At 44.1% G+C, this 27,231-nt stretch overlaps 2 protein-coding genes across 2 annotated transcripts in view; both read left to right on the forward strand.

Moving 5' to 3' along the window:
• The first annotated feature begins 2,293 nt into the window (after positions 1-2,293).
• Positions 2,294-5,134, forward strand: Clp (Cleavage and polyadenylation specificity factor subunit 4). Its single transcript, XM_084606999.1, has one exon. It carries the CDS (start codon positions 2,430-2,432, stop codon positions 3,279-3,281), a length of 852 nt encoding a protein of 283 aa, XP_084463125.1. The 5' UTR covers positions 2,294-2,429; the 3' UTR covers positions 3,282-5,134.
• A 6,912-nt stretch (positions 5,135-12,046) lies between these two features.
• The window catches only part of Nct (Nicastrin), a 39,654-nt gene continuing 24,469 nt past the window's right edge, over positions 12,047-27,231 (forward strand). The window contains exons 1-10 of the mRNA XM_084607000.1: positions 12,047-12,125; positions 12,420-12,533; positions 12,729-12,852; positions 12,990-13,111; positions 13,705-13,853; positions 19,379-19,526; positions 19,821-19,927; positions 20,114-20,275; positions 21,497-21,724; positions 23,798-23,976. Of these exons, the coding sequence (XP_084463126.1) occupies positions 12,074-12,125; positions 12,420-12,533; positions 12,729-12,852; positions 12,990-13,111; positions 13,705-13,853; positions 19,379-19,526; positions 19,821-19,927; positions 20,114-20,275; positions 21,497-21,724; positions 23,798-23,976 (1,385 nt within the window). The 5' untranslated portion in view covers positions 12,047-12,073. The remainder of the gene's footprint in view (positions 12,126-12,419; positions 12,534-12,728; positions 12,853-12,989; positions 13,112-13,704; positions 13,854-19,378; positions 19,527-19,820; positions 19,928-20,113; positions 20,276-21,496; positions 21,725-23,797; positions 23,977-27,231) is intronic.

The raw sequence follows: 27,231 nt of genomic DNA on the forward strand, positions 1-27,231 counted from the left end.
ACATGAATATACATTAAACCAAGAGAAATTAATGCAGATCAATAATCAATAATTATACTGTGGCATAACCTTTAACAGGAATCTCACTCACGTTAGTCATGTCAGCACAATTTGCCCTGTGGCTTCTAGAAAACGGCTTCTGCGTAGCAAAATAGAGCTTGCTTTGAATTTTTTCAATTTATCAACTTTCAATACTGATATAAGGACTAAACTGAAACATGTCTATGTACCTTGCGGCGCATGTAAAGAAAACATGCATTTTTTTTTTTTTTTTCAATATGGCTAAAGAAAGGCTATCCGGTTCATTACAGTCATCAAAGGAATGTTTCACCTTTCGAACTCATGGCCAGTAACAATTTCAAAGCTTAGTAAAAAAATACCCGAGCAAAACTTTCGCTCTCACGTTTCGACCAAAAGTTTGATTTTAACTCAGGCAGTGACCACCTGCGCCCACGTTTGACCTGGCAGCCTATAATAGGCACACTCACAGCCACAGCGTAACGCCATGCTTCATTTTATTTTTTTTTTTAATTCCTTCTTTATCCACACAATTGGTATTGAAACAGTTAGCCAACTCACATATTTGACGTCCGTGACGATGCCGGTTTATATGAACGCGCGTTTCTTCTTATATAAATTATTTCCCGGCTCCTTTCTTTTGCTGGCACATTTAAAATTTTCGCCATCTTTTTACTTCCTCTTTTTGTTTTTGGTAGTTCTGACTGCCTCAGATATGTGTAGCTATTTTACGCAGCGGCCTACACCTGTCGCTTTCTAGCTTTTCCTCTTTTTTTTTTTTTTTTTGCCTGGAAAAGTGCTTTGTTCAAACGATTTTTTTACCCCTGACTGGGTTCATGTCCATTGTCGTCATGTGCGAGTGGATGGTATCATTCATCGTGATTCATCGTATTTCCATCCCTCTTACCCCGTTTGCGCCTGTATTTGTTTATTTTGACTGATCTTGTTTTCTGCCCACCCGTCTTGCCCTTCGGGCTGCAGCATTCTGTAAAAAAAAAAATAATAATAATAATAAATAAACTAAAATCTCGATCAAAAAATTGTCACTTTTGCGACCCTTGCACTTTCACTTCCAGGAGAGCTGTAGGGAGTGCACCCCAAAACTTCACAACTCCAAAGGAGCTGTCTTCACAGAGGTCGGCGATATCCAGAGCCTTTGCCGCTGCTGTATCTTCACTGAAGCAACTGATATCTATCTACGAGACTGTGAATATGCATGTGCTCTTGCTTGTCGATCTGGCAGCTCTGCCGACGGCACTCATAGCTGTCGAAATTCATGTGACTCACTTTTTAATGGCTGATCCGCACCTTCGTGTCACGGCTGTTCCGAAACAATATCTAAGAAAAATGACTTGTCTGGCAAAAAAAAAAAAAAAAAATTATTGTGGGCCAGCTGGTGGACATGGTAAGGAATAATATACCGCGGAAACGATAGGATAGAGATATCCTGTGTCGTCTGCTTTCTTCTGTTCTGTCGTTTCCGCGGTGTTGTTCCCTACCTTGACTGATCTGACTGACCTGCACCAATTCTTCTTGTAGTTTCATTGGCAAACTCGGGCATCGTTCTCGTTGGGGAGTGGAATACTCTGGGTTCCTCGCCGTTTATTACAACTCACAAGCTATCTTCTCGCGAGCCGTCGTCTGCTGCCAAGGGAACGGCACCTGCGCCATTTCGGCCCTAACCCTTGAGGAGGTGCAGTTTTCCTGAACTGTGTCGTAAAGAGGATGCCTTGTTACACCGCTGAAACGAATGGGGATGTGCACATCCCAATAACTAGTTCATTTAGTGTAGTTGGCCTGACGTATTGATGCGCTCTTACGTTAACAAGCCTCAGCGACCAACTGAAAAGGTGCATCAGATTGTATTCCAAACATTTATTCCGTCAGAAAAGGCAAAATGCAGATGATCCGTGCTAGGCGCATACATTCAGTCCACGGCTGACAGCGGAGTAGTCCATTCGGTGACCCGGGTCTAAACTTCCAGATCTGAGCTGACCAATCTCCCATTGCTCGAGAGTAGGAACTTGTATTAGAGATTCCGGGTGCGGTTCACCTTTACAATTCATAATATGTGATCATAAGTGGGTACTTTACTACAGCTTTTCGCTTCAAAACTTCTATAAAAAACAGGAGACCACCTGGATGCGACTCTAGACTCGATCTTTCATGAATCTTGTCAAAATTCTACCCCAGTGATTACTGCATGACTTGTATTTTCCCGCCACATGTTTAAGCACGTGACCTCCCCTAGAGCCATTCGGCGAGCCAATAATCGAGCAACTAATGGCGGCTTGCGTGTTTGTTGTCTGGAAGACGCCGGAAGGTTTGTGGCCGAGAAAGTGCAACTAAGGTCGTAGTCTGCTTGTTTTTACTATAACTGTTAGCCTTGGCGGCTGTTTTCTACGGTTGTGATGGAGGAAATAGTAGCCAAAGTGGGAAATGTTGTCTTCGAGCTGGAGATCGCCCTGGAGCAGCAGCTCGGCGCGTTGCCGCTGCCGTTCCCTGGCATGGACAAGTCCGGCGCTGCCGTATGCTGTTTTTATGTGCAGGGAAACTGCAGCAAAGCATCTGCATGCCCCTTCCGGCACGTTAAAGGGGACCGAACTGTGGTATGTAAACACTGGCTTCGAGGCCTTTGCAAAAAAGGCGACCAGTGCGAATTCCTTCACGAGTTCGACATGACTAAGATGCCAGAGTGCTACTTTTACTCGCGTTTCAATGCGTGTAGCAACAAGGAGTGCCCATTTCTGCACATAGATCCGGAAGCAAAGATTAAAGATTGCCCGTGGTATGATCGAGGATTTTGCCGTCATGGTCCGAGCTGTCGTCATCGGCACACGCGACGCGTCATGTGCATCAACTACCTTTGCGGATTTTGTCCCGATGGACCCGAGTGCAAATTTATGCATCCCAAGTTCGACTTGCCTATTCAAGATCCTGCACAGCAAGCAAAGAAGGCTAACATTGTGTGTCACTATTGTGGGGAGGCTGGGCACAAGGCAATATCGTGCCACAAAATGCCAGCAGAGTTGAAGGAGGAGCAGCACCACACTCGTATGCAGTTCCATAACCACTATGGCGGCATGCACCGACGTGATCACGATGACGGAGGAGTTGCAAATCCCGGAGGCGGGCAACGCTTCAGGCCGTTGGATCAGGTTACCTGCTACAAGTGTGGAGAAAAAGGGCACTATGCGAATAAGTGCCCAAAGGGACATCTGGCTTTCCTCAGCAGTGCACTTCACAACACACCAAACGTATAGAATTGAAATGCATCTGTGCGTCCAAAGTTTCTCTCATTTTGTCAGTAAACTTCATCTTTTGCTATAAGGTGCATCAGTTCCCACCACAAAAGTGTTTTCTCTGGTCATTAAACCATTGTGTTGTATTTTACGACAAATATTCCTTTCCCTGCCAGCTTATTTTTATAGACATTGCAGTTTAGACTAATCACTATCACTTATCCCTAAAAGACTTAAATGTAGTAGACAAGCAGTAAGATTTTGCCAAGCTTTTGTATGGCACCCTGATATAGCTGCAGCTTATTATGCATCGCAACACTCGGCACAGGAACCGGCCTTTACGTTGTGTACAAATGCACAATTTTCCATTTTGCCATTCAAAGTTCTACAGGCTGGTGTGATTTTAGTGACTGGAAATGGAAACCATCTACTGGTATCTTTAAAAGGATCTTTCATCTCTGTTATCACTATGCTCAGCTTAGACATCACATTGACATGTTTGATTAGCTTGGATGGGGCAAACTACCTTATGTCTAACACTTTATTATACCCTCAAGGTACAGCCCACACCACCCTTGTCCATATTCCACGAGTGGTGGCTACTACTTGCTGTTTGTAGAAGCATGTAAGTAGAGCACATAGACCTAGAAGCAAAGTCTGTATGAGTAATTTGCCAGGAATCCATGAATGTCTTTATAATTTCAGTTTTTCATCTAATGCACACTACTTGAGGACTCTACTTAAGTGTGACACAGGCTATGCAGTTGTAAAAGGATGGAGGCAAAACACAAATCGTATAAACATGAACAAAAGGTACAAAATTTTGAACACAAATAGTTAATATAGTCGAAGAAATGGGCAGAAGCAAACAAAGAGTAGCGCAAAGAAAAAATTGTCTGAGAACTGTTGGATTGTCGAGAAAAATACAGTGCATAGAATATGTCAATTATTACAATGAGCTGTTATCGCAATAAGAGTAAAAAATTATAGGTGGCTGTTGTGCTAGGAAGTGATGTGGATAAGTTTTTGCAACCTTTGGCAGTTCTCCGGAGAACAGTATGTATGGTGTCAGTTGAACTGTAAATAAGAATGTAGATATGAGCTGTGATGAAATATTTAGTAAAAAAAGCGTAGGTGAAATATTTTCATTTGTGTTGATAAAAGCAAGTAGTGCAGGAGTGCATTCAGAATTGGGCTGAGCAGTTTTGTATTGCCTCAGGGGACAGTATGAAGGTGACATGCCTGGCATACCAAACTGGTGGTTGTATTCAAGCTGTGGCCACTTTGATGTGGTACCTAAGGAGAGCATGCCGGAAACTGATACAGTGTTCTTTTGTGCATTTTCAGCAAAACAGCTCACGAGTTCGGTCACTAGAAGCTCATTGGTCTTTAAAACTGAGTGGAAAAATTCAAACTGTAGAGAACACAATGATTGGTGAGTTGATGGGTTTGGCGTTACGGTGTATAAGCAGCTGTGGCTCGTGTGTGCCCAGCAAAGTATCTGAAACATCTCGCTGTCTTTAGGCGCACTACTAGTTTTTAGTGCATTACAGCATTTATACCAATTCCTTCTTTTAGGAACATAACACATTGTAACCTTACTATAGTAATATCTATTTTTCATGCCCCACCTCTAAGCACTGTGTCGCGCCTTTTTTACTCCTCATCAACTAGCTCCCTACTATTATCAAGCAACCTACTGTGTCACAACTTAGTAACACCATGCATGTTTGCTGTTGCGTGTAAGCATGAATGTATCAAAATATACCCCTCCGGGGTGGCGCAGTGGTTACGCCACTCGACTACTGTTCCCAAAAGGACGCGGGATTGAATCCCGGCCTCGGCGGCAGCTTTTCAATGGAGGCGAAAAGCAAGGCACCCGTGTGCTGTGCGATGTAAGTGCACGTTAAAGAACCCCAGGTGGTCGAAATTTCCGGAGTCCTCCACTACGACGTCTCTCATAGCCTGAATTGATTTGGGACGTTAACCCCCCCCCCCCAAACCAAACCAAACCAAACCAAACGTATCAAAAATTCTTCAGAGTTGTACTTGGCTGGGTTGTCATTAGCTGCGACTCAACATCCAAAGCATTTGCTCTGCTTGGCACCACTTAGTAGCCTATGTGTCATTAAACCCCACTAAACTAACTAAACTAACCAGTAGAAGGCGCACAAGGCGTTTGTTCTGCTTGGTACCGTTAGAAGGTGCACAATAAAACACTAATTAATACAAAATCATCAAGGAATATTGTGCATGTAGTGCACAAATTTGCTATGTAATTAGGTTTTATATATCTTAAATCTGATTGATGTGCACTATGTTACGTAAAACAAGTCAGACTCAAACTACATGGTCACTATCGTCAGCAGTAGCGTGAGTGCATTCACAACAAGACAAACATATCTGCTGTATTTCTCCAGTTAAAATGGACTTGTGCCTGCTGTGACTCATAAAAAAAAAAAAAAAAAAGATACATTCTCTGGCCAATTACTACACCCAAGTTAAAATTCACTTGGTAAGAAAGGAAGGACAAAAGTGCTCATCATGGTGTAACAAAAAAAAAAAAAATAGTGGCACTCTGCTTTGTACAAGTTTCAGAACTAAGCAAAGAGAGGTAGAAAAAAGGCAATTTTGGTGAGGTACTGGTTTGCAGCAGTGGTTTACAGAAGAAGGGCACTAAGGTTTTCATCCATCTCAAATGTTCACTACTAGCTTATGAGTTGAAAGCCAAAAAGCCAGAATAGGATTGATGGATGTTCTTATTGGAAAGCATACTACAGCATATGTAGTAGTAACAGTAGTAGAAGACTTTATCGAGGCGCAGCACTTAGGCGCCTAATACATCGATGGCTTGCTGGATGAGCAGGCGCTGTTCTTCTCCACCCTCAGCACCAAGCCAGTCCACTCAGGTCCAGATAGTATGGGAGGAGTTGGGAAACAATCCCGATTGTAATGCAACCGTACATGAAAATAGGCAGTGGGAAAGGTTGGCATAAGGGGAAGGGCAGTTGGGGCATGATGGATCACGACGGAATTTGTAGAGATATAGCCATGCAGGGGTTATGAGTGTATTCAGCTGTATCTTCCGAAGGATATGAGCCTCCTGAATGGAGAGATTAGGATGAGGGTAGGGGTAGAGCTTGCGGTCTAAGCGAGCAGCATTGTAATATTCGCTGATGGTGGTGCGAAGAGACAGTCTCTACCCGCCCTCCAAGGATCTTGGCCAGGGGATGAACGGTGCCTGGTTATGAGTTTCACGGCTCCTCGCGGGTACAGAAGCCAGGTCCTCTTTCATCCTCGGCTATCTACCCCTGTCACACACACTAGCGGCCTCTTTCTCCACCCTCCGGATATTATCTCGCTTGAGGTCCTCTCCATCATTCATGTCATTCAAAGTTTCCATTCTCTCTCACTGGAGCGTTAGTATATTATATACACTGACTCCCAGGCTGCTATCCGTGCCATTCAATCTAATAGTCTAACACATCATTTGTCCGTGAAGCTCGAGGCTGCACTTGTTGCGCTGCAGCCCTGCTCCGTCTTGCTCCGATGGATCCCTGGACACTCGGGGATTGACAGCAATGAACTGGCGAACCAGCATTTGTTGTTCATTCATTTACATACTGTGCTCTACTTTTTCATAGAATGATGCAAGTTTTTTCTAATGTCAGTTCTTTGTGCCATTCATCTCTGCTGCAGTAGCTTTGCGGTTATGGTGTTTTGCTATTAACCATGAGGTGATGAGTTCAATCCCAGATATAGAAATTGTGTATAGATGGTGATGAGGTATAAAAATGATCATGTATTAAGGTTTTTCTTGATTTTGAAGGATTCCAGGCAGGGGAAATTTGCTTGGAGCTAGAAATCAATGCATTTTCTATTCCATGCTTTATAGCTCACCCTTTCACTTGAGTGTTCATATCTGCTCATACAAAACTAATTCTCCCAGGAACCACCACATGAACCTTTCTGCATTCCATAAATGTGCATGCAAACATAATGCATTTAGAAAATGTTTCTATAAGAGCAGATCTGTCCAGTACGGCTTGTAAAATGCTCGAGAATATCATCCTTTAGCACTAGCAAGCTTTTTTAATACTCGCTACTTTTTATCATGAAACGAGCACGGATTCTGCTGAGGACCGTCATCAGTCACACAGCTTATAGACATTTAGCATGATCTAAAACTTAGCATCAATGACTGCAGCCGAACTGATATATAAATTGTACCTTTCAAAAGCATTTGATCATGTGAGTCACAAAATAACAATTTGCAGCTCTATGAGGTTTCAACAGGGATGGGGAAATTTCACACTGAGTTACAGATTTCTTAATAAACTGGAGATATTTCATACTCTGTCAGCATGCCAAATCTGCTGCAGTGTTCATCACATCGGTCGTTCCCCAAGGATCTGCGCTAGAGCACTATTACTTTTAATCTTCATTAACGACATTATCAACAGTATTGATTGTAACATCAAACTCTTTTCCTATGGCTGAATTAAATACAAAACTATTGTCATGGATGAAGATTATGTTTCTCTCAGCGACTCACTGGACAAGCTAACCAAATGATGCAAAAAAGGTAAATGACGATAAATATGGCTAAATAAATTTGCATAGCAATAACAAGAAAACAGCAACCTTAATACTTTTATGCTTGTATAAGTGGCAAATTAATGATGTAGTTGATGTACTTCAAGCTAACTTCTTGCCTTTGATGTGATGTGCCGACTGCTGATGTAACCTCAATAGCAAATTGTTCTTTCTCTGAAGAGGTCTGCGCGTTGCTCCCACGTTAACTAAGCAACTCGCATATACTATTTGGGAAATGCTCAGTGCACACAGATGAGGACAAAGACGAGTGGACAAATGAGCGCTAGCTCACAACTAACCTTTATTGTGAAGGGAAGCACATATATATACAGAGGATCGGCGGATGTGTAAAAAAAAAGCACGCAATGCATACAGGACAAAAGCAGGAGATACAAACCTGGAAAACAATTAGCCATACACACACTGCTATCTGAGCCTTACACACACTGCTATCTGAAAATGCCAAATCATGGATAATCTAAAAAACCTATCTCCTTGTTGCAGAACGTGATCGACGGTGAACATATAACTTTTTTCTTTTCAATAAAAGAATGCTTCCATGATTTCTCGTGTTTACTGATCACAGTGCTGGCACAGTACCCTTGCTTTTCTGAATAATAATAATAATTGGTTCACAGGAAAGGAAAGGTGCAGTATCTGTCTTACTTGTTCTGTGGACACCTGACCGTGCTGTAAGGGAAGAGAAGAAGATGGGAGTGAAAGAGCAAAGATAGAAAGGGGTGCTGTAGTGGAGGGCTCCGGAGTAATTGTGACCACCTGGAGTCTTTAACATGCACTGACATCACACAACACACAGATGCCATTCAGTTTCACCTCCATTGAAATGCAGCTGCCAAGTGTCGGGAACCCGGGTACTCAGGAACAGTATTCAGGTGTCTTACCACTGTACCACCACGATGGGACTAACGCTTTGCACACCTTGTTTTACCATTCACATTTAGTGCAATGTTCTGCGATGCTAGAACACATTGTTTCTGAAGAGAAGTTTTCATGCTTCATGATGCGAATGTTCAGTGTTCTGTCTGACTGGTATACACTTTTTTACACGAAAGTGAGACTTTGTACGCAATGCCGCATATTTCAAATGTGGTGACCTGTGACGCATTGTACGTACATAGGGACTGTCTTTTTCTCTATGTCGTTCTAATCCATCCTTGTTGTTCATTGCGTATAAATATTGCACTTTTCATGGTGCTGTGCAAGTAACGTTGACGTCAAACTTTCTGGCGACATTCCTTAGTTATGCCATGCGGTGTACATAAGGAATTACCAGTTTTTTTTCTTCTTACTGCTCTCTCCTTCATCGCCACCATCTGACTTTGTGGAATAATCTTTCTTTACCCAAACTAAGAAAGTAAATGTAACCTGAAGGCTGCATGATGTTAGTGCATTGTAAACTGAGAGATCAGTAGCATTCCACTTGGAAGAGTGCTTTATATACTAAACTTTACATACTAAAGCCTTTGGTGGGAGAATGGAAGTCACCAGGAGCACTTTAAGGAAGTGATTTTGTGTTGTCTTTGCTTATAGGACACACATGCACGTACCTTACGCATAACTTCGTATACTGAGAAAACAAGACAAACCCCTATGTGATACATGTGGAGATGACCTCATTGTAAACCATCTGTTATACTAGAGTAGAAAATTAAAACAATACTAAGGAAAGAAAATTTTATATTCCTTTTATCCGGCATTGGTGTTAGGTGAAAATGCTGTTGTTAACTTGTCTTGCACATTTAACTTTTTAAGAGGAGCAAATATTTTAAACAAACTGCAGATCGAAACAGTTGCAATACATAAATACAATGAACAGATAATTTGGCGCATGATAGCCTCATTCGCTTATGCACCATTCCTACGCTGTTGAACCACTGAATCTGGAAACCCTGCTCCAGCTAGCCGTACGCTGCACCTGAAAAGAAATGCCTTCAGCGACACAATACGTGCAGGTATTCAAGCTTAGTGCTGATCATGAACATGATGGAGTGACACTAGCTTTTACGAGCTTAGAATCTTATAAAAAAAACTCAAAATGGCCTTTTTTGACCTTGGATTATGGACATATTATGGAGCTTGATTGTTCATGACCCCAAGTGCCATATGAAACTCGTCTTATTCTGGGATACATTTTGTGGTAATGGCCCCTATCTGCAATGATACCACTTGAATTCAAGCCAGCCAGGTCGGTTTGTCTGTTCGTACAGTCCCATCTCACAGGAGCTGCCCCCGTTTGCAGCAGCTAGAGAGAGAGAGAGAGAAAACATTTATTGCTCTAAAAAGTTTCTGGTTTTAGCGGCGGGCCGATGTCTTCATATCTTCGGCCTCTTCACAAGGTCGGCGCCCCTATTCCAGGGCACCGCTGAGTCTTGCTGCTTCGCAGGCGTGCCGCACCAGTGCCCTTTGGGCCGTGAGCTCGCTGCTGGTCAGCAGACCCTCCCATTGTTCCGCACTCGGGTTATTTAGTTTGTGGAAGGCTCTGTTTCGTTCGCATTCCCATGTGATGTGGTATAGTGTGGGGGTTGCCCCGCACCACAGACATGTGTTCCTGTATTGTGTAGGGAACATCTTGTGTAGTATGTATAGATTGTGGAATGTCCCTGCTTGCAGTCTCCGCCAGCAGACTGCCTCGTGCTGTGTTAATGATGTGTGGGGTGGTAGGTATTTGAATCTCCGCCCTCTGTGGCAGTTTAGTATTTCTGTATACGTTGGTTCCACCGTTATGGGGTCCTCCAGGGCTTCTGACTGCCCGGCTCAATTCGTGATCTCGCGAACTAGGCTGTCTACCCTCGAGTTACCCTCTATCCCGGTGTGTGCCGGTATCCAGAAAATCCTGTGTCTTAAGGTCTTATTTGGAAGCCTTGCTTCGAGGAGGATGCTCAGCGCTTCCTTGCTTATTTTGCCCCGTGTGTAGTTCCTGCATGCTGCTTTGGAGTCTGTTAGGATTATGAGAGATTTGTTCCCACGGTAACCTTCGGCGGCCACTAGAGCTACGGCAGCCTCCTCCCCCTCCGTTACCGTACAGTTTCTTAACGTCGCACTGCTGATTGGTTCCCCCATGTGGTCTACCACTGCTGCCGCGACTCTGAACTTTCTGGTCCTGCGGTCCCATGGGTATAGGGCTGCGTCTGTGTATACCGTATTTTCCATTGTGGCTAGGTTCCGCTGCACATAGTCTGCCCTGGCCTGCCTTCTAGCGGCGTGGAGGTTGGGATCCATGTTTCTCGGCAGGGGGCTGACATCCAGTGTTTGACGGACCTCGTCTGGAATGGTGGCTGTTCTATCTACGATCCCTTCTACGTCGTGTCCTAATCTCTCTAGGAGCTTGCGGCCGGTGACTGTCTGTTGGAGCCTGACTATTTGCGCACTTAGCTGGGCGTCCGTTAGTTCTTCGAATGTGTTGTTTAGGCCCATTTGTAGCAGCTTTTCATTTGATGTGTTTTTTGGTAGGTGGAGTGCCGTCTTGTACGCTATTCTTAGCAGCGCCTCCGTCTGTTCTTTGTCTTTCTTGGTCATGCGGTGGTATGGCAACGAGTACGTGACTCTGCTGACTATCAGGCTTTTGACGAGCTTGATCGTGTCGCTTTCCTTCATCCCGCTTCTGTTCTGCGATACCCTCTTTATCATGCGACTAGCCAATTTGATGTCACGTGGTCTCGTGACGTCACTTTATCCTGCCAACTACCACTGCTTTTTTTTTTTTTTTTTTGCACATTGGTGCCTTTAACGCTGTGTTGTTAATAGATAAATTACTAGAACACTATAGAAAAATGGCTCCTCTTCGGGGGACATACCGCTATACATACTATTACATACGATTGGTGGGCAGAGAATGGTTTCTAGAATCTATTCTAGCACACTGTAGTTTCGTGGCGCCCGTTGTCTCTCCTGAATAATAATAAAAGAACACCATTACATGTGGAAGGTAGCGCAAGACAAGAAATTCAAACGTATGTATTTTAAATAAACTGTTCGTGTTTTTTTTTTTTTCTATGAAACCGAAACACTACGATAATAATAAAAATGAAGAACACTACCCCAATTTGTTTATTGCTTAGCATTTTACAGTTTTCTGAAAGTTATTGCTCTGAGTTTTTAAATTTATTGCTATCCTGTTGCTACAACAGCTACAGCAAGGCGTTTTTTTTTTCTTGCTGCCTCCGCTTGAAATTGCCAGACGGCGCTGCTGCCAAAGTATGGCGCTGTCATATCGGCTAAGAATATTTCTAATACAAGTTTTATTTATATGTGAGTACGAGTTTTACATTTTTGACTTGTTCTTTGAGCTGTTGATTCATTAGAGAATCAGTAAACAGAGCGTTGAGTCCCTGCTGCGTAAAGCGGTGTCTAAACAAGACTGCAGCCTACGTTCGCGGCATGACTTTGTGTATTGTGCAGTTGTGTCGATACTACATTTTTTGTATTTAGTGTGGCGGCTCAGCGATGAGCTGTCTTCGACGGTGTGCATTGTATGACGAACAGACGAGCAAAAGTTACTATATTTAGAAGTTTTACTGTTGGTCTCATGCGCTCTCATTTCAGCCCTTCTTGACAAAGTTCTGCCGGATAGGACGAGCCTGAAGATATATCAGCCGCTCCAAGCCGAATTCTACTGTTTCCGAAGACTTAACGGAACTCACGAATTTGGATGTTCGTGTAAGCAGGGTTTTTGTGTTGTTTTTTTCTTTCTGTGGAACCCCGTAAACTAATTTGCTTGCTTTCGTTATCTTCCTATCCGCCTTTCTAATATGGTACTTGATAACATAATTGTTATCAGACGTCGTAATGCCCACCCATCTGGTCTGAATCTTTCACTTTATCATCTTTCATTCGCCCTGTTGTTCTATTCAGCTGAAAGGAGCGGGAACGTTGGAGTAATTCACGTTGTGTCGAGCGAAGATGATGTCCAGTTTATTCTTGATGATGACAGCGGCGTCAAGTACATCGCTGCTCTTCGCGCGGATTTCTTCAACATGTAAGTTGAGTCGGCGCGCATTTGGCATAATATGATTCACTTTTAACTTTAGAGCTCATAACGAGAAAAAGAATGTCGTAAGATGTCATTCATGTATTATTGGATATCCTGTTTTTTTTTTTTCTTTTTTTTTAAAGGGGTAACATGACAAAGCTTCAAGACTCCGGCCGTGTTACTGGTGTGATTGTACTTCGCAGCAGCTTAGACCTTCTAGAACAAGGATTTTCACCGGATAGCACATGCCCAAATGACGGCTTTGGTGAGCATATGCTGCGTTTTCAATACTGTAGCAGCACTGAAGTTTGCTGCCATGCTGAAATATATATTGGCATAATGTGTTGTAAACAGCTGCCGGATAAAAGAGGTACTACCTGTAACAAGCGGAATGTGAAACAGTAGAGCTCTTGCTCACTCCATCTGCTTGTCGTCATCCATGTCTGCTTTGCAATAATTTTACTCTGTTGTTGTTTAGCTTTGTCACTCAAGCGCCACATTCTTACTTTCCACCTGCTTGGCATGCAGTGCTTCAGTTTTGCCTCCATCATCGCCTTGTTATCAGCGTCTGGTTGCACTCTGGCAAAATAGAAAGGGAGCATCAAAGAAAAGCAAAAGTGTAGCAAACAAGATAAGGGTGCTTATCTCTAAATAGGACATGCAGATGAAATGAACTGGACCTTTGGCCATGTGCTTTGCTGTTCACATTCCATTTGTGGCTGATGGCATATGATTTTTACTCTAAGAAGGTGTTTGCAGTAAAACCACTGCCAAGAGTGTCTGGTAACGACCGTTGGTTTGACAGAAAAATTATTGTGTTGCATGTAGAATGAAAATCTGATGATCATTGCATTTTAGGGCTCTATGCTGACCGCAGTCAGTATGCCAGCTGCAAGAAAGTTTCCTGGAATCCAAGGAACCCTGGTACTGACATGTTTTTCACTCGCTGGAACTTTCCCATCTTCATGGTGGACAATGAAACAAGCATCGACATTATTGTTAACAAGGTAGGTTTTTTTTATAACTGCTGCTTAATATAAATTGATTTTGTTTATCTGTTTTGCAAGCTGCATCATACTGTTTTGGGAATTATTAGCCATTGCAAAGAACAGTGTTGTCATCCCTCGGCGAATTCAAGAGTGCTCACTCAGGTTCACTCGCAATATTTTGGTCAACCTGTGGGCTCGCTCAGGCTCGCACATGCTCGCGCTCACCGAACTCAGGAACTCAAACTCATTTGGACTCCTAGCTCATTTTTCTCACTCCAACTAGCGACTCATCCAGAGTGAACTACTCGTTGCTACTCACGGCTCACTTCGATTTGCGACTCATCTAGGCTCATTCATTCATTTCACTCAACTCATTTGGGCTCGCCCACTCATTTCAGCTCATCACTCATCTGGTCTCGCTCACTAGTTTGGGCTCACTCACTCATTTCAACCCATGAAATTAGCTGGACTTACTCACTGAGCCAAGCAATCTGTGTGCTCTGGTTTGGTTGATGGTTTTTTGAGTGAATGCAGCGGCGAACGGTGGCGGCAGGAACGCGCGCTGCCTTGGCTGCGGAGCCGATTACAAGGGACAACGGCGACACGAAACGCAGGAACGGGTGCCAAAGAGAAAGAGCTGCGCTCTAATATAAATCGCTATGCTCGTTCCCTGAAGCCAAGCCTACACTGGGGTTGCATCACGGCCAGAAACACCCGACAGCGAAAGGGTTAATTAAGGCTATGCTTGATATTGACACATCATATCTGTGATCCTGTATTAAAGTCAAGTTACACAGATAGAAAATTATCCTGGTACAGGACTGTCCAGTTGGAACAGTCTTCTCAGTTAGCAGACAGACTACCAGCAGCTGTTCTAAAGCAGCACTGGAGAGTGAGTATGCTGCAGTACAACATTTCTTTCTTATGCTTGGTGCTGTGTAGTAATTTTGTTGTAAAGTTCAAGTCATTATTTTAGAATAGCACCAGCAAAAATGCACGCAGGGTGGACCTTCAGAACATTCAGAACTGCTTTCTCCGACAAGTTTGTGCGCGGAGGGCCACGCTGCAACGAGAGTGTAGGAAAGCCTAGGATGCGCAAATGCGAGCCAATCACCGCTGCTTAGCTGCGGGCCCAAACAGACTGTATAACTAGCTAGTTGCCTAGTTTAGCTTTTTTATTGTCCCTAATGCTCCTATGTACATATGCTGTAAAAAGTAAATGGAAGGCAATATCAGTGAAATAAAACTAATTTTCTACGCTTTATCTTTGTGCATCCTTGAAAAGATTATGCAGTTTAAGGTTATATGATTTATACGGTACACCAATGAATATCAATAATTTTGCCTTAGATTAAAAGAAATTGAATGTTGACAGAAGCATCCTGCATGTGTTCTGCTGGCACCTGTATAACTGAGAAAGTTGTCATGCACATAGCATGTGCCATTTTGAGATGATTTTATATCCAGTACATTGTTTTCAGTGGCTGGTGCTTGAATATTAAAAATACTGTCACCAATGATAGCCATCACGACAACTGAGGTCGAGTCTGGATAGAGTCCGAGGTCCCTGTCAGCTGTGAGCCCCAACAGAGTACAGTGTGAAAGAGAACCAGGGATCAACGTTTTCTTTCATATGCACTTAGTGCTTCAACACGTTTGCCACTGCCACTTTCCGCCTGCAAAGCCGAAGCCATCGGATGAGTTACGAAGGCTCATGAGTTTAAGGAGTTTCAAATGTGCAGCATGAGAATGTGCTGTTTTTGTTGAACAGCAGCCATTGGTGATGCAACATGAAGTCTCATATGTGACGTCATTGAGGTGTGCTGTAACAATGTAAGGCCTCTCATAATGTGCAAACAGTTTCTGGTGAAGGCCGCTCTGCCTGAATGGCCACCTAAGCCAGACTGAATCGCTTAAAGCGTAGGCGACATGCAGACAAACATTGTAGCATCCCTTTACACATTCATGTGAAGCTGTTATCTCCAAATGGGTGATTCGCTGAGCTTCTTTCAGCAGGGCATAGGGACTCTGATGCAGGGATCGTCATTGGCAGAAAAATGGAACGTGCTGCATAGTGCATAGAGTAGTGGACAGGCCTACAGTAGAAAGACAGGGTTGTACCCAGTTGTTTCTTCTTACGATATGAGGCCACACAAGTTGAAAAAATGTTAGTTATAGTCCTGTTTGCACATTCAGTCTAGCTGTTGGTTTGTCAGTGATTAGACATTGTCAAAACTGTCACAGCTGGGACTGTATCCACTCTCCCATGTTTCTTCAATTAATCCGGTCTTGTGCTAGCTCCTCCCACTTAGACCCCCTAATTCTCATCTGTCCACCTAATTTTCTGCCACCTCCTGCTATGCTTGTTGTTCTTGGATTCCAATTAGTTACCCTTTTCGACCAGCAGTTGTCCTCTCTTCACACTACATGCCCTGCCCATGCCCATTTCTCCAGGCAGCATAACATAGCAAAGCCAGCATAGGGCATCATGGTCCGTGACTACATCAAAAGAATGGCCGTAAAGATAAGGGCGTAACTTTGTGAGTGCCCAGACAATGGCCAAGCACTCCTTTTCTGTTACAGAGTAGTTTGCTGTAACAGAACACCAGTCGTACATGAGAGTACGACTGGTGTAAGCGACTATGTGTCCACCGAGGCCAAAAGAGTGCTGAGCAAGCACAGCGCCGAGGCCAACACTACTGGCGTCTGCGTGCACTTCGATGGATGCCTGAGGGTCAAAATGGCGCAGGATGGGCGGGGCTGTGAGGAGGCGGCGCAAGGTGGTGTAGGCATCGTCGCATGCTTGTGACCACAGCAAAATATCTGAGTTATTGCCGAGGAGCTCAGTCAGCGGGGCGACAATGGAAGCAAAGTTTCGTATAAAAGTATGAGCAAAGGCCCAAAAAACTCCTTAGTTGCTTGGTGGTAGTAGGTTTCAGAAACGCAGTCACAGCTTGAAGTTTGGTGGGATCAGGACATATACCCTCCTTAGACACAACGTGGCCTAAAATGGTCAGCTCATGAGCAGCGAAATGACACTTCTTCAAATTGAGCTGCAGACCGGCGTTCGCAAGACATGTCAAGACCTGCTTCAGACGAGAGAGGTGGGTCGCAGTCTGGCGAGAACACCACTATGTCATCAAGGTAACAGAGGCTTGTCTTCCACTTCAGGCCTTGCAGAATTTTATCCATCGTATGCTCGAATGTAGCAGGGGCATTACAGAGATCGAAAGACATGACTGTAAATTCAAAGAGGCCATTAGGGGTGACAAATGCAGTTTTAGGGCGATCTTCCGCAGCCATGGGCACCTGCCAGTAACCGGATCATAATTCGAGCGAAGAAAAGAGTTCAGCACCTTGTAAACAGTCCAATGCATCATCTATAAGCGGAAGAGGGTAGACGTCTTTCCTCGTGATTTTGTTTAGGCGATGGTAGTCAACGCAGAAGCGAATAGAACAGTCTTTCTTCCTCACCAGGACAACAGGGGAAGACCAGGGACTGTTGGAAGGCTCAATCACTTCATTCTGAAGCATAATGTGAACTTGGGCTTCAATAACTCGGCGCTCGGTGGCAGACATTCGATAGGGACGCTGACGCAGAGGAGCATGGGAACCGGTGCCAGTGTGGTGGGCAACAGTTAACGTGTGGCTCAAAGCAGGCTGATGAGAGTCTAATGAAGAACAGAACTGATGAAGCAGTGCAAGAAGTTTAGAGCGTTCAGGCCCAGGAAGACTGGCGTAGATGGAGCAGAGGAAAATGTTGACAGAAGACTGGTCCAGTGCAAGAACAGCCAGTGTGAGTGCAGCCAAGTCAGCGGGCTGCGAAGCGGGTGTTGCGTCACCGGTGAGAATAGAATCAATGAGCTGGATGATGCTGAGGCATTCACCGCGACACAGGGATACGGGAAATGAGAATGGATTAGAAATCCAGAGCACGGTGAGGCCAGCTGATATAGAGGCAAAGGAAGATTTTTTGCGGTTTAGAAAGGTAAGCGATGGGGAGAAAAGTACATCGGTACTGCGGGAAAAAGCGCAAGCGGTGGGCACAAGAATGCAAGAGCATGCAGGGAGATCAGTATCTTCGGCAACAACGACCTTCGGGAAAGGAACGTCCGGCGACGGCTAGTCTAGCGCAAAAAACTCCAGTTCGGCACGAGCACAGTTAATCACCGCATTATGATGCGCCAGAAAATCCCAACCCAAAATAAGATCATGAGAGCAGGAAAGCAGAACGACAAACTCTATAGGGTACACAACTTCTTGAATGATGACTCGAGCTGTGCACACTGATATAGGCTCTACAGGCTGGGCACTTGCCGTGCATAGCTAGAATCCTGAAATAGGTGTCGTCACCTTGCGCAATGAACGGCAAAGATTTGCAGTCATGGCAAAGACAGCAGCACCGGTGTCGACCAGAGCCAGTACTACTACGCCCTCAACAGAAACTTCAAGCAGATTTGTGGGAGACACGTGAGGCCTTTTACAGTTCGCTTGCTGCACAGTTCTCACCTCGGGAACTGTGGCAGTGCAGTTTTCCTCTTGAGCAAGATTGGTATGCCATCGCAAAGAAGATAGGCAGCGGCGACGCGGCGAAGTTGAGCGGCGAGGAGAATAGATGGCATGGTCATTTGCGATGGAACTTGCTTATGGATCGGCGGCTGCGTACTGATTCAGACCAGCACGATGATCTGCGCGATAACAATTCTACAGACTGCTTCTTCTTCGTCAGCGTCCAGCAAAGGTGTCCATCTTCTTCTTCACATTCTTTATTTCCACTAGAATGTCATTAACTTGAGTTATTTCTCTGACACGCTCTGCATGCTTCCCATCTCTGAACATTACACCTACCATTTTCCGTCCCATAGCTCTCTGTATTGTCCTCAACTTCAGTAGAACACTTTTCGTTAACCTCCACATAGGTGAGTACTGGTAAGATACAGCTTTTATATACTTTCCTCTTGAGGGATACTGGTAAGCTGCTAGTCATGATCTAAGAGTGCTTGCCAAATGCGCTTCAGCCCAATCTGATTCTTTTAGTGATTTCCCTTAGGCTATGCAGGCATGTTTGTATCACTTGGCTTTTTTTTACAGCAGGCTTCGAGCCTTATGCTCATGTCATATGGTCACCTACGACTGGTAGATGGATAACATGGTAGTAGGACTATATGCAAATAAGAATGCGTGAGGTATTAGAGGCACAAATTAAGGAATTGGTAATTAAGCGAGCAAGGACTACATGTTCACAAATAGGAGGTGCAAGGGAAGCCACAGACAGTAGCTTTTAATGTGATTGCGTCATACCCTTAAAGGTAGAGCATAGGTGTCTCTCATAATCTTGTTTTTTCCTATTGGATTCTTTCTTAGAAGAGTGCCTGAGAATGTTGCACAGATTTCAGCATCAGAGTTGATAACTTGAGCACCTTTAACCTTCTGCTTATTTATAAACTTCTTGTTCTTGATGACATAATTGTAGGAGCGCCACTGAGGCTTTCTTGATGTCTAATCAGGCTGTGGTTCCTTCTTTTTTTTTTTTGTTGTTGCAGTGCTTCAAAGAACACAACTTGCCGCCCAAGGGGAAGCACGAGCGCACTTGGCCACTGTGTGCGGCCCAGTTGAGAAGTAGGATGAGCGCTGCCAAGGACAGTGTCACCTGCATCAGGCGAAGCGAGAACTTGGTCACCATGAACCCACGTGAGAGGGCCTGTTTTTCTGCAGCTGTGGGATGTTTTCGTGGCCACCAGCATCGGCCTGTGCAGCTTTTATGTTGATGCATTTGCTGCTCTAAGAATTGATGCTAGTTTTACTGAGCACGCTCTACTATGTTAGCACGCAAAAGTGTTTGTGAAAGTTGAATAACACATTGTGGGCTAGTTGATTGATCATCACAAGGTAAAACAGTGCAAAATCAGACACCTGTGTGTGATTTTGTGCATTTTACCTTGTGATTTGTGAAAGCTTTTTTCTTATCTTTTTTCACTTTTGCAGTGCGTTACTGTGATCCCCTGACAGACAGAAATATCATTTCCACATTGTATGCCACATCCAGCGAAACACCAGTGAGCAACCGTTCTGTGGTCGTCGTAGGAGCAAGGGTAAGTATATCCAGAGCTATGTGATGCAGTTTGTAAATAAACCCCAATTTCTTTGGTATTTGTGTGCTGAGACAAAGGTCGCGGGAATAATTTATGGCAGCAGCACCAAAATGTTAGCGGAGAACTTTTGACGAAACATTTGAAGTCTTTCTAACTGCTCTGTGTGGCCTTTGATGCTTTTTCCAGCTGGACACTTTCTCAATGTTCGACAGCATCGCACCAGGGGCCGACTCCTCAGTCTCCGGTTTTGTCACCTTGTTGATCGCAGCACAGATGCTCAACCAGCTCAAGGTGGCCCAAAAGCCTGAGTTTATGAAGAACAATGTCCTCTTTGTTTTGTTCAATGGAGTAAGTACCAAGATACCAAATCGTGACTTCTTTGCACATAAGCAAGAGGAGAGTGCACTGGCTAGGAGATTTCGTTGAATTTCTGTCTACTAAATGATAGTAAGCATATGTAACCATTCCATGGGATGGAAATTGGTGCAACATAGAAAGTAGTACACGAACTGGAAGAACAATTGACAGTCTGGTTTGTAGTGGCACAGTTTTGTTTTACGCTAAAATTGTTAGGGAGTATAGCACTTTACACTGTTCAAGACCTATCCATTAGAGATGTAGAGACTTAGTCATTATCATTAAAGAGCAACCTAGTCTAAAATAGTGGTTCTCAGCCATGGATGTGTGTCGGGAACCCCTGAGACCGATTGGGGAGTGGAGAGGGGGAGGGGGATCTTGTGCGGACTGCTGTCGCAGTTCCGGGAGCAGGTCTGGGAATTGGGAATGAGTCGAGGCAAGAGGCGACGCGTCGGTGCCGGTGTGCATGCTGCTAGAACATATTTGACTAGTCTCTAAACTGCACTGCTCGCTCGTTGGCCACCCGAGACACTTCACATTGCAACCCCATCCAACGGTGCTGCTAGAGCTCGAGTTTCACCGATCTCGGCATGAACAAACGCCGTAGACTTTCTCGCACGCTTTGTGTTTCCGCAGTCCTCTCTCGTTCTTCTGGCTTTGAGAAACAAAAGTCAGCTTAGAATTTTTGTGCTTTTAACACTGCAAAACAGTGTCTGGGCAGGCCAGAGCTATCACACGATCTTTCTTTTTTGTATGGGTTTGGGTTTCACTGACCCTGAAAATCGCTCTGTGGACCCTTGTTTGTTTAAAACATTCAGCAAGAGCTACGATGACTTATTTTCGCCCTCTTTTCTACTTTATCTCGCCCTCTCTTTATTTCGTCCTCTACTCTACAATTATGTCATCAATTGCCTTCGTGTGCAGATTTCTGCGACAGTTGTATTACATTGGGTTTCAGTTAGACAACCACATGGGTTAACGAGTGTGACCCCAAGTACTTGTCACCCCAATGGGTAACAATGGGCAACAGGTGCTGGGTAATGGGTGAGGTAATGGGTGTTGCACATGCTGCACTCAACCTGCTGCTGTACTTCCTGTTCTGTCTAATTTTGAGGAGTGCCCTCAACAAAAGGTATTATAAGAGGCCTCTTCAATGTGTTTGTGCAATTCTCAACTCTGTGCCACGTGTGTTGCTTTCACTGGCATTTTCAGGAAGCTTTTGACTACATCGGTTCTAGTCGAATTGTGTACGACATGGGGAAGGGGCAGTTCCCACTGGCCAACCCACCCAGCCCTGGCAAGGCACAACCGGCCCAGTTGGACTTGAAGCACATCTCGCACTTTGTTGAACTAAGCCAGGTGGCACCCCTGGGCAACTCGAGCACCATCTATTTGCACACCGACCCTGTCTCAACGGACTCTACTGCTGTGAATCAGACGGTGAGCACCGCTTCTCCTGTGGGTTACAGTGTGCATGTTGTGAGACTTGCCCTTCTTATTGCTCTATACTTGCATCACTCAAGCAAGAACATGAGGAGCTACTTGCAGGAAGCAGTGAAGTAAGGAAGCCGAAGGATGAAAAAGCTATCCTTCCCGAAGGCACTTCTAACCAGCACTCGGGAATTTATCAGCACAGGCATAGGATCAGAAAGGATATGCACAAGATAGAAAGCAGTAACGTCATGCCCATTGATGTGAACTCCAAAGTAGTGGTGGTGTTTGAGTGTATAGAAGTTTGAATCTATCAAGTCAAACTAGGCAAAAGCTTTAGGTCAAACTAATCGTTCAGTTATGAAGCGCTTAAGCAGGTATTCTATTTGCTGCTAGTCCGTATGGAATTGTTGCGTAGGTCAGGCTGCATTATTTTAAATGTTTTTGCATGTTTTGGCCATTTGTTTTGTCTTGTTGGAGATGCGTGTGTAGTCCAAAAAGCAGTGAACGTTGCATAAAAAGGAATCCGATTGGAGATTTTGTATGTCACCTATAAACATGCTGCAAGACTCGTTTTATTGCTCCAAAGGCACTCCAGAATGGTGCTATTACTGCTTCTTGAGCTGCTCCGAAATATTCAAGCCTGCTTCCACCCTTGCGGATGGTAGTCGAGGGACAACGAGCAAGAAACAAGTGAATAGCGGCACGAATTTCAGTCTGGTGTTGCAACACCCCCCCCCTTCACAAGCTGAATGCTTAAATTATCTTCCTGAAGAAAAGTGCTTTTTGCTTGTTGAAGCAGGCCCTTCAAGTGGTAGTGCAGTTACTGTGGAAATATAACTAAGGTTGAATATAAAAAAGGTCAAGTAAACACCGCATTTAAACCTCAATATAATGAAGTTCGCAAAATTCGTTGTTTACTTCGTAAAGTTGAAATTTTGCAACAGAATTTTGTCTCCTGGCACGCGGAGAATCCTCCAAAGCTGTTTGTGGGTAATTAACAAAGAAAGCTTCTTAATTGCGGTGAAAGTGGACACTACGTGAGTGACGCGGAGGGCGCATCCATATAGCTATGGTTTCGCCTTCATCATAGCCCTTCCAAACTGTGAATCCGCTTGATCACGTCGCCGGTGCAAGGGAGCCAGGTAAACAGGCCAACAGCAGCAGACCATGACAGCTTTTCCGCGTTGCTTTCTCCACATCGGCGACAGTTAGAACAGTCCTTTCCTCTCACCAGATGTAGTCAGATGGTGTCCACTCTGCGCATAGTTGCTTTCCACTGCAAGCGTAAACGTGTCTTTGTTCGCGTGCGCGCAGCGTCTGGGTGGGAAATGAGGTTTTCTGGCGGACAAGTGTACCGACCCTTCCGAACAATTTAATGAGCTTAGGGTAATAAATAGGTACAATATTTGCATCGCGGATTCTTGTCAACAGACGTTGCATTCAACACCTGTTTTGGGCAAAATTGCGAAAGCTTCATCGCTGCGTCTCGTCTTGCTAGCTACGCATTGTGTAGGCACTTGTGTTGTCACCTGGATTTGACAGACAGTATGTTCATGAACCTTGCCCTTGCCGCCCGAGATGGCGCAGCAGGCAGCATGCTCTACGACAACTCGCATTTAGATCTGCCGGCCCCTCATCTGCCTTCTGGGCGTCTTCTTTAGTGTACCTGCTCTAGTGTGCTCGTTAGGTATGTGCCCCGCTGAATTCTTCGAGCTCACGGTACAATTATTCCTCGGGTTTATTTCGAGCCAGGAATAAAACTTTGATGCATTAAGGCTATGAAAAGGTTTCATTACAATAGAGTTTGTTACATTGACTTTAAGTGTACTTGAAAAGGTGCAAATGCGTCTATCCTGTCCTTCACCTATTGCTCTTTTCTGATTGCGATGCACATAGTGAAGCAATATCAAATTGTCTTCAGCTTGTGGTTTTTCCGTGGACAGGAGATGTAGTTATTGGCATAAATAACACAGCTGCCTCCGATGCTTCCTAGGGCTAAAGGATCCTTCAAATCCACATACTTGGCTAATCGCAGTTCCATGCATTCATGCATATTGCTTTTGTTTGTTTTGTTGTCAGGTCAACAACCTAATTGAACAGATCAAGAACTCTGCTGCAGCGGGACCTTTGAAACTGCCAGTGGAGGTGTCGGCCTCTGGACAGCCATTGCCTCCATCATCGGTCCAGCGTTTCCTCAGGAAAGACCAAGAAATTGCGGCTGTGGTCATCACGAACCATGACAAGCAGTTCCAGAACAAGTATGTTAGTGTATTAAAGATTAGGTAATCTCTAAGCATGCAATGCCTGGTGTCATTGTTGCTCGTATATTTAAGAAAGATGGTTTCCTTGAAGCAGTGGCAGCTTCAGATACTAACAGGCTCTACCACATTTCTGTCTGTCTTACTTTCTCTTAGGTTTGGTTTGGTTTACAAGGTTTGATGCTCCAAAGTTACTGAGACAATGAGGGACATTTGTGGTGGCCTGTGGAAATTTCAGCTACCTAGACTGCACATTAACTCTTTCGGGACCGCGCCATAGGCCATCGTGTAAAAATGCACGATCAAATCGCGCGCGCTCTCAAGCTCAAATATCCGCTCATTGGAACACGTGTCGCCATCTAGTGAGTAGTCTAGTATCTAAACTTTCGGTTTTGGTGTAGTTTGCCTTTTTCACGGCAGGCGGCGACGCGGAAGAGATTTTAATCTTTGGCGCGGCGGCGGCGCAGATTGAGAACCATGGCGTCAACCTCGCGTCAGGCCGCAAGAAAGCACACACAAAAAAAATGTACATAAGCCTCCCACTTTTTTTTGTCTTGAAGTTAGAAAAGAGGCATTGTATCACATTTTGTATATTCTGAAATATTTTTATTACTCTTTTTTTCTTTCCATATTCAAGAATTTCCTTCTTTTTTGTTTTTTTAAGAAGAAAAGTTATATTTTGAGATTTTTTTGTGATATCATGTATATTTTTAAGGCATCTCAATTTTTTCTCGTGAAAGTGCGTTCATTTAGCTGCATAACAATATATGTTACAACAAGCTAGCAGAAAATGTCATTGAATAAAAAAATATTTTCCAAGTTGTATCACAATTGCCTTCTTTTCGGGCGGTCCCGAAAGAGTTAAAGAACTCAGGTGGTTAGAATTTCCGGGGCCCTCCAATATAACGTCCCTCATGGCCTGAGCCGCTTGGGGGTGTTAAACCCTATAAACTAAACCAAACCTAAGCAGGAGTTGATCGGATAGAAAAGTGGTAGAACGGAGGGTCTGTTTGTACCTGACAGTGCCAGCACTTCAAGGAAAAAGGTTCCAAGTTTGTTAGATTGTAGAGCAAAATGTCTTTTATGGCTGGACTATTAATGAAAACAGTTTGCTAGTATGATCTCTTAGTAATTCAGTTGCAAATGAGGGCTAAAAATTTATTTGAATCATTGCAGAGTTGGAATTGAGGGGTACCCTTTGAAAATATGTAATATTGACGTGTCCATAGTTTAGACCAGTGCTTTTTAATTGTCTGCGGTCTCTGAAAATCTGAGTCTACAAAATCTATGTCCTCAAAAAAACTCGTTTTTGCAGAGTTAAAAGCACGGAGGATCAAAGCCAACTTTAGTTTCTCAATGTGAAAGAAATGCGAGAGGAGTGCAGAAACAGAGAGCATCTAAGTCGAACATCGCTATAACAAACGCTATAACAAACACGGATATAGCGAATTATCGGATAAAACGAAATAAAATCAGTTTGGTTGGTCTATGGTTTATTCTATCGGAGTTGTCTCTGTATAACGAAAGAAAATTTTGAATATTTGGCGCTAGATCGGTTATAACGAAGCAGTTATTTTTTGCATTAAAAAGACAAAAAATGCGTAAACGAGCTGAAAAAGAAAACATCAAAAACACAATTTTTAAATTAATCAAATTGCCCGTTGCAAAAGTTTGTTTAAATCACTCACGCGTTCGCATGCCGCGTCGTTTAGCAGCGGCAATAAAAACTACTGCCAACGGCTTATTGCCTTCAAGATCACACCCTCCCGTGCGGTGATCTCGGAGGTCATGAACGCCATGGTGCTAAGACCATTCTGTGGAATACTGCGCTACTTGATATGCAGAGACAAATGGAAGACGACACACGAATGAGCGCGAACTTACAACTATTTATTTTTATCGACAAAACACGTACATATATACAAAAGGCATTCTTGTCAAATCACAGACACATCATTCATGCATGTGATCACGCACGTCATCATTTCGACCACAACTCCGCATCTGCACAGCTATCATATCTAGCTCCTCTTTTGTGAGAGCCACAGAAGATGTACTAACACACGTATCTTTTTCTGCTGACTCGATTAAGAAGGCTTCTAATATTTCTCTTTCAATTCTTTCCTTTTGTTTACCTACAATTTCAGTCCTATGGAATAATGGTTTGCAGCCATTTACGCATCGCAAGCAATGTTGCGCAAGATTTCCAGGGTGGCTGATTTTGGAAAATCAGCCACCCTGGAAATCTTGCGCAACATTGCTTGCGATGCGTAAATGGCTGCAAACCATTATTCCATAGGACTGAAATTGTAGGTAAACAAAAGGAAAGAATTGAAAGAGAAATATTAGAAGCCTTCTTAATCGAGTCAGCAGAAAAAGATACGTGTGTTAGTACATCTTCTGTGGCTCTCACAAAAGAGGAGCTAGATATGATAGCTGTGCAGATGCGGAGTTGTGGTCGAAATGATGACGTGCGTGATCACATGCATGAATGATGTGTCTGTGATTTGACAAGAATGCCTTTTGTATATATGTACGTGTTTTGTCGATAAAAATAAATAGTTGTAAGTTTGCGCTCATTCGTGTGTCGTCTTCCATTTGTCTCTGTATATCAAGTAGCGCAGTATTCCACAGAATGATCAACCAACTGGCCCCCGTGTTTGCATTATTGCTAAGACCAGACTCTAGCGCCGCCGCCTAAGTGTGTTTAAATTGCCCGATGATGATGATGATGATGTCACGGTCATGCCCTTTCATAGAGTGCCCTTTGCAATGGGTGGACGTCGATTTACACGAGTCCAACCAAAACCGTGCGTTCGGGTGCCGCGTCATCTAGCGGCGGCGACAAAAACTAGTGCCAGCGGTTCATGGTCTCTGAGATCACATTTCTACACGTGGTGATCTCGGAGGTCATGAACGGCCATGAACGGACTCTAGCATCGCCGCCGCCGCCACTCGAGTCTGGCAATGCAACGGCTGACGGGCATGTGACTGGCATGCCATCGCCATTGCCTCATCATGACGTGAGCCCCTGCCGCTCCTCTGCCACTGCAACCTACCCGTGAGCGTGCACTACACTTCCCGAGTCCTTTGGCTTTGTCGTGCAAATTGTGCGTGGAGGCAACATCCCAAACTAGTATTCATTTTTGCTCACGAGATTTTATACTTATACCCAGTTTTTAATTAAAAAGTTGTGCATTTTCGCACCTTTGTGTTGTCCATATTAGTGCACATTTTGTTTCATATTAGTATCAA

The sequence above is a fragment of the Amblyomma maculatum genome, chromosome 6 (genome assembly GCF_055883805.1).
Source record: "Amblyomma maculatum isolate TAMU_Amacu chromosome 6, ASM5588380v1, whole genome shotgun sequence".
NCBI classification, from domain to species: domain Eukaryota; kingdom Metazoa; phylum Arthropoda; class Arachnida; order Ixodida; family Ixodidae; genus Amblyomma; species Amblyomma maculatum.

Coding starts and splice junctions, on each gene's coding strand:
- Clp (XM_084606999.1), top strand. CDS start 2,430: ATGGAGGAAATAGTAGCCAAAGTGGGAAATGTTGTCTTCGAGCTGGAG.